Below are 7,691 nucleotides of genomic sequence, written 5' to 3'. Positions count from 1 at the left end.
AGGTGATTCACAGATTTTCAGAACAATGTAGCGTGAAAAAATAAAAATTATTTCTTTATACTGAAACGTTGTTCTAGCCTTCAATTTTTCATTTCCACAAAGGGATACAAGGAAAAAAATGCACAAAACATGTAGCGCAGTTTCTCCCGAGTACAGAAATACCCCACATGTGGCGATAAAGTGCCAAGCGGGCGCAGGACGAGCCTCCAAAGGGAAGGAGCGCCAATTGGCTTTTGGAAGCTGAATTTCACTGGAATGGATTTCAAGGGCCATGTCGCATTTACAGAGCCCTCGTGCTGCCAAAACACTGGAAACCCCCCACAAGTGACCCCATTCTGGAAACTACACCCCTTAACGAATCTAACAAGGGGTGCATTGAGCACATGGACCCCACTGGTGACGGGCACAAATGTGGAAAAATGTGACGTGAAAGGGAAAAATTTCATTTTTTCACTTTCAAGGCACAAATGTGCCCATCATCAAGTGGTCCATATGCTCACTGCACCCCTTGTTAGATTCCCTGAGGGGTGTAGTTTCCAGAATGGGGTCACTTGTGGGGGGTTTCAGTGATTTGGCAGCACGACGGCTCTGTAAATGCGACATGGCGTTCATCATCCATTCTGGCCAAATCCAGCCTCCAAAATCCAAATGGCGCTCCTTCCCTTCAGAGGCTTGCCCTGCGCCCACATGGCGCTTTATGTCCACATGTGGGGTATTTACGGACTCGGGGGAAATTGCTCTACACATTTTATGTGTTTTTTTCTCTTTTAACCCCTTGTGAAAATGAAAAATTCAAGGCTAGACTAACATTATAGTGTAAAAAATGTAATATTTCATTTTCACGCCACATTGTTCCACATTTGTGCCTGTCACCAGTGGGGTCCATATGCTTACTACACCCATTGTTACATTCCCTGAGGGGTGTAGTTTCCATAATGGGGTCACTTGTGGGGGCTTTTACTGCCTTGGCAGCACAGGGAGTTTTTAAATGCAACATGGCCCTCTAAATCCATTCTACCCAAATCCAGCCCCAAAAAGCTAAATGGCGCTCCTTCCCTTCAGAGGCCCGTCTCGCGGCTGCATAGCGCCTTAAGTACACATTTGGGGTATTTCTGTACTCGGGGGAAATTTCTTTACATGTTTTGTTTTGTTTCTTCTCTTTTAACCCCTTGTGCAAATGAGAAACATCAAAACTAGATCAATGATGTGGTGTAAAAATTACATTTTTACACTTAAACATTGGCCTAGCCGTGAATTTTTCATTTTCACAAGGGTTTAAAAGAGAAAAAAAACACAAAACGTGTAGAGCAGTTTGTCCCGAGTACGAAAATACCCCACATGTGCACATAAAGCACCATGCGGCCGCAAGACGGGCCTCCGAAGGGAAGGAGCGCCATTTGGCTTTTGCAGGTTGGATTTGGCTGGAATAGATTTTTAAGGGCCATGTCGCATTTACAGAGCCCTCGTGCTGCCAGGACAGTGGTAAACCCCCACAAGTGACCCCATTCTGGAAACTACACCCCTCAAAGAATCTAACAAGGGGTGCAGTGGGCATATGGACCCCACTGGTGATGGGCACAAATGTGGAACAATGTGACATGAAAGTGAAAAATTTCGTTTTTTCATTTTCACAGCACAAATGTGCCCGTCATCGAGGGGTCCATATCCTCACTGCACCCCTTATTAGATTCCTTGAGGGGTGTAGTTTCCAGAATGGGGTCACTTCTGGGGGGTCTTCAATGTCTTGGCAACACAGGGCCTTTGTAAATGCGACATGGCATTCATCATCCATTCTAGCCAAATGGCGCTCCTTCCCTTCGGAGGCTTACCCTGCACCCACGTGGTGCTTTATGTCCACATGTGGGGTATTTCCGTACTCAGGGGAAATTGTTCTACACATTTCGTGGTTTTTTTTATCTTTTAACCCCTTGTGAAAATGAAAAAATAAAGACTAGATCAATAATTTAGTGTAAAAATGTAGATTTTTTTTACAGTAAATGTTGGTCTAGCCTTGATTTTTTTATTTCCACAAGGGGTTAAAAGAGAAAATAAACACAAAACGTGTAGAGTAATTTCCCCTGAGTACGAAAATACCCCACATGTGGACATAGTATGCCATATGGGCACAGGGCAAGCCACCAAAGGGACAGAGCGCCATTTAGAGGCTGGAATGGAGGATGGAGGCCATGTCGCAATTACAAAGCTCCTGTGCTGCCAGGACAGTAGAAACCCCCCACAAAAGACCCCATTCTGGAAACTACACCCCATAAGGAATCTAACAAGGGCTATAGTGAGCACATAGAGCCCACTGGTGACAAGCACAATGTGCCATGAAAATGGAAAATTAATTTTTTTTTACACTAAAACGTTGGTCTAGCCTTAAATTTTTCATGTTCACAAGGAGTTAAAAGAAAAAATAAAACGAAAACATGCAGAGCAATTACCCACGAGTAAGGAAATACCCCACAAGTAAATTTTTCCTACTGTTTGGCTACATGGCAGGGATCAGCAGGAAAGTCCACCAGTGAACTCGCTTGAATTGTTTATAGTTCACATGATGTGTGAACATGTATTCATCTAGGGGTATAATGAGTGTTTAGTTTTGTTATATGGTTTTTTTCACTGTCCAATTTTCAAATGGGTAATACTAGAATGATAAATGAATGGGTGAAAGGTGGGATTTAAAAATGTAACATTTCTAATCCAGGGAGGTGTGGTAGATGCGGAAGCATTCATTCATGCACAGTCCGGGTTTGGACGGACAGGTGTTACATTGATAAATTGAATCCTTGCGGATACCCCGTTTTGAGCAGACCCGGCACCTCTTTTGCGCCCTGCGTTTTTTTCCTGTGCAAGGCACTTCACCAGGGAAGTGCTGCCCAGGAATAATTCAGGGAACATCATTTGAGGAAGCAGAAGTTTCCCCAAGCTCTTCTCCAAGTAATAGAATTTTAATAACTTTCTCCTGGTACTCCAAATATGTACCAGGATGGCCAGCTTTCCGGTAAATGACAAATGAGTTATAAAGTGCCAACTGGACAAAATGTACTGCCAGTTTCTTGTACCAGACTTTACCTTTTCTCATGGCACTATAGGGTTTTAAAATTTGATCATTTAGATCTACCCCTCCCATAAACTTATTGTATGCTTGTATGCACACAGGCTTCATTGTGGAAGATGTAAATCCACGAGTGGGTACAGGGGTGCAGCTGGCATCATGGATAGATGTCAACATGCAGACATCTTTTTTGTCTCTAAACTTGAGACAAAGGACCCCATCATGGACCATTGCCCTGCTTTCACCAATTTTCAGGGTTTGGCCGATAAGGGTCTTGGGAAGGTGCTTCTGGTTTTTTCTGACCGTCCCACACGCCACAGTTTTTTTGGCCAGAAGGCATTTGAACAAGGGTACACTTGTGTACCAGTTGTCCAGGTACAAATTGTATCCCTTATCCAAAAGTGGGTGCAGCAGATCCCAGACTATTTTTCCAGTTGTTGTTAGGGAAGATGGACAGTCTGGAGGCTGTATATTGCGGTCCTTCCCTTCATAAACCCGAAAAGCTTGTGTGTATCCGGTCTCAGATTCACATAGCTTATATACCTTCATACCGTACCTTGCACGCTTATTAGGCATATACTGCCGAAACTTTAGCCTGCCCTTAAAGTGCACAAGGGACTCATCAATTGAAATTTCTTTTTGGAGGGTGTAAACTCGGGAGAAACTTAAGGCTAAAATATTAATTAGGGGTCTAATTTTAAAAAGTCTATCGAAATTGGGGTCATTCTGGGGAGGGCATTGAGAATTATCTGTAAAATGGAGAAATTTCTGGATGGCTTCATATCGGGCTCTGGTCATTGTATTTCGGTACAATGGACAGTGGTACAAGATGTCTGTCGACCAGTATGATCTTACTTCAGGCTTTTTAGTGAGACCCATGTTCAGTGTCAATCCCCAGTATTTTAAGAGTTCTTCACAGCTAGTTGGATGCCACTTATTAGACACAGCATGAAAGGAGTTGGGGTGTGCAGAAATAAACTGCTGTGCGTACAGGTTGGTTTGGACCACCATAAGCTGTACCAATTCATCTGTAAAAAATAGCTTAAAAAATCCCATTGCAGAAAGCCCATCTGTCTGCACATTAATTCCTGCCACAGCAGAAAATTCTGGGATTTGGGGGGTGTAATTATATGGGGGTGACCAATCAGAAGTGGCATGTTGCGGGTCAGGCAGGACCTGGGCACTAACCCTTCTGCGACTGTGAGAAGGTCTATCACTGTCACTTGAGGAGGAGGAGAAGCCCATGAAATCCAGTTCTTCCTCGCTCGCTGTGTCTGTATCTGATGCTATCATGGCATATGCCTCTTCAGCGGTGTATAGTCTCCCTGCCATTATACAAATAGGTGTGTGTGTATATATATATATATATATATATATATATATATATATATATATATATATATTTATTTATATGTATGAGATGTATATACACACTTATCCTTTGTAGATTTTTTTTTTTTTTTAAAGAACACACTAAACACTTACTAACTTAAAAAACACTGACAACTGATGCCACAGATTAACTTTGACAGACTGCCAAGATAAAGAATGAAAACTGAAGTTTTTTTTTTTTTTTTTTATATTTTTGTTATTAAAAAAACAAAAACTAACTACCTACTACACCAACTGACACTTACTGACAAGCAGACACTGACAACTGATATCTCTGGTGGACTGACAACTAGACAGCTGACAAAATAACTTAACTAAAGCTGACTAACTGACAGCTGACACAACAGACTAGTAAACTGACGCTGACTATCTGACAGAATCAATTGATGCTGACTGACAGCTGACAGGATATACTGACAATGACTAATGGACAGCTGACAGGATGTACTGACAGCTGACAGAATGAACTAACAACTGACTGACAGTTGACAACTGACAGGATGTACTGACACTGACTGACAGCTGACAGAATGAATTGATGCTTATTGACAGCTGACAGAATGAACTAACAACTGACTGACTGACAGTTGACAACTGACAGGATGACTGACGCTGACTAACTGACAGCACCCAATAACTGACTAACAACTATATAACTACTTATAAATACTTATATAACTTTTGATTTATAAAAAAAAAAAATCTCCCTTATATAGTGGGAGGTTGTGGGGTCACACACTGGTGACACGGAGGGTATGTGGAAGGATGTGGGATGACCAGACAGGCTCTGTTCTCTCTCTGCTCACACTTCTAACTGAGAGATCAGAGCCTGTCAGATAAGGCGTCGATCTTTGGTCCCGCCCCCAGGAGATGAACAGCCAATCAGCATGAGCTGACGATGGGCCACTACTATTGGTCCATCGGTGGTGGAGGGGCGGGACTTAATGAAGCGATGCCGCAACCGAACTGATGCCGTTCCCGGACAGATGTAAGTACCGGGAATGCATCAATAAAACCCCGCTGACACCGGCAATGGACCAGCGATCACTGTAATCGGTGGATCAGTAAGGATCCACTGAATACGGTGATCGTCAGTACTGGATCGCTGCTGCAGGTCCATTGCTGCTTACAGAGGACTGTCGGCTGTCAGGGCGAGCTAATCTTCCGGTTCCCGGACACTGTCAGTCACGACAGTGAGCACGGGAAACCGGTCAGTAACTGTACTTCCTGGAGCGGAAAGTCACCTCTCTCCAGGACGTACAGTCACGTCCTTATGCGGGAAGGGGTTAACAGAGTACACAACGCGTTTTAAGAACGGTCCATTCTCTTTATCAAGTATCTACCACACTGATCGGACTGAAGTCTGTACTTCGTAGTACACCTGCAGAAAGGTGTCAACCATCACATACATTCGGCACCTGCTTCATATAGCACAGGTTAAGCTCATGAGCCTATTTTATATGCAACATCTGATCGAGTTGCCCTAAATAAGCATATCAGTGGTCGTTAGGAGGCTAATCTCTTAATTTGTGTTAAGCAACTGATCAAACTAATGAAGCCTATGAAACAATACCTGATCTGCAAATGTGTCCTGTTTTGGGGGATTTTGTTTAGATGATTGAATAATTCTTAAATTGCAATATTCCTTACAAATTGCATAGTGTATTTAATTTGGAGAAATCACGTGTAATATTAGTTGGGTAAAACTATTTAAGTTATATTAGTTGTGAAAATTTATTTAACAAAGTGTATTAATAAAAGGCCTATCGATTCACTTATAAAAACATACTGATTCTACCATTTCTTTTTAGGTATAGGTTTTTGCAGCAGGGTCTTATCATTAAGCCCTTTTGTACAAAATGCGGTTTATGTGACTTTAAGTAGCTTATTTCATGTTCACATTTCCTTGTGCATTTCATGTATACAAAACACCACACAAATAGAACAACTTGTGATGTCAGATTGCAGTATATAGATAAGACTTCTCCTGAGGCACACTGTCCCCTAGTGTCATAATGTCAAACTGTACCATTACAATGTAAAATACTGTAAATGGACAACGAAGGCACAGTATGTTCCATAGCAATTAATATTTTCTGAAAATGACTTTTAACATATTTTATGCATTAGTGGTCAGGTGGGCAACCCTGTATTAATCATTCTTCAGTGTTTTTTTTTTTTAACTATTGTACATTTAGATTTTAATAAACACCAAAAGACTCACTCACCCAAAGCACCGAGAAAGACATGGCTGTTGTAGTCTTTATAGCGGCATAGAATTAGACATATTTAAAGGATTTGGTCATGTCCTTTCCCTTTTTTCCTCTAGACTATACAAATTTCTTTTCTTAAAGGGGTTCTCCAAGCTAAGGGTATTTTCCATGTATGGCCGGGGAGGTCACTTACCTCCCCGATTGCAGCACGGGGTCCCGAGACGGGCTGCCCCGTTCTCCCCCGTCCTGCTGTCACTTTCTGGTCTGAGATGCGGCTTGAGACCTTACATCTAAAGGCAGCTCAGCCATTCAGTGACCGAGGCAGGACCCCGCTATGAGCTGAGTGGCTAAGCTGCCTTGAGACCCCTTCCTGGCCATACACGGAAAATACGCCTAGCCCTTTAAATCTTTTCTATGTTTAAAGCTTGAGACCCCCACCATTTTAGTAGCCAGTCTTTAGACCCATTCTATTTTATCAATATCTTTTTGTAGGTGAGATCTCCAAAACTGGACACAGTATACCAGAAATCTCACTAGAGCTCTATACAGTGGGAGCATAATCTCCCTCTTCCTAATGATTATGTGTCTAGTTCTACAACCCAACATACAGTTAGCTTTCCCTACCACCTGGCTGCACTGGTGGCTCATTTTAAGTGAGTCAAAAATGACTATCCCTGAATCCTTCTCGTCTGAAGTTTTGCTCTCATGGGAAATACCAGCCTGGAACAGGCTTGCAGTAAAGGTCCTCTATAGGTTAATTTCAGCCAACACAAAAAAATGCACGTGTGCCGCTCAATAAGAACATGCTCTGTCTATGTGTTACGAAAGAAACAAAACAATTTATTAAAAAAAACATGTTTTGGCTCTACACTCTTTATCAGGTAGACCCGGAGTTTTTGCTAACACAGAATGGCTGATATGATAATCAGATTTACAATTCCTTTCCCCAAGTGCATTATTTTACATTTGAAAATACTAAACTACAGTTTCCATTGTTTTGACCTTTCATGTAATAAAGCTAAATCATT

At 42.1% G+C, this 7,691-nt stretch overlaps 1 protein-coding gene across 1 annotated transcript; it reads right to left on the bottom strand.

The window, feature by feature from the left end:
• Positions 1 to 2,890: 2,890 nt before the first annotated feature.
• LOC138768706 (piggyBac transposable element-derived protein 4-like) lies at positions 2,891 to 4,351 on the bottom strand. The gene has a single exon (XM_069946660.1). The coding sequence runs from the start codon at positions 4,349 to 4,351 to the stop codon at positions 2,891 to 2,893; it is 1,461 nt and encodes a 486-aa protein (XP_069802761.1).
• Positions 4,352 to 7,691: the final 3,340 nt, after the last annotated feature.

The sequence above is a fragment of the Dendropsophus ebraccatus genome, chromosome 12, assembly GCF_027789765.1.
Source record: "Dendropsophus ebraccatus isolate aDenEbr1 chromosome 12, aDenEbr1.pat, whole genome shotgun sequence".
NCBI classification, from domain to species: domain Eukaryota; kingdom Metazoa; phylum Chordata; class Amphibia; order Anura; family Hylidae; genus Dendropsophus; species Dendropsophus ebraccatus.
Note: the sequence above shows the minus strand (reverse complement) of the source record. Positions and strands in the feature narration are given on the sequence as shown.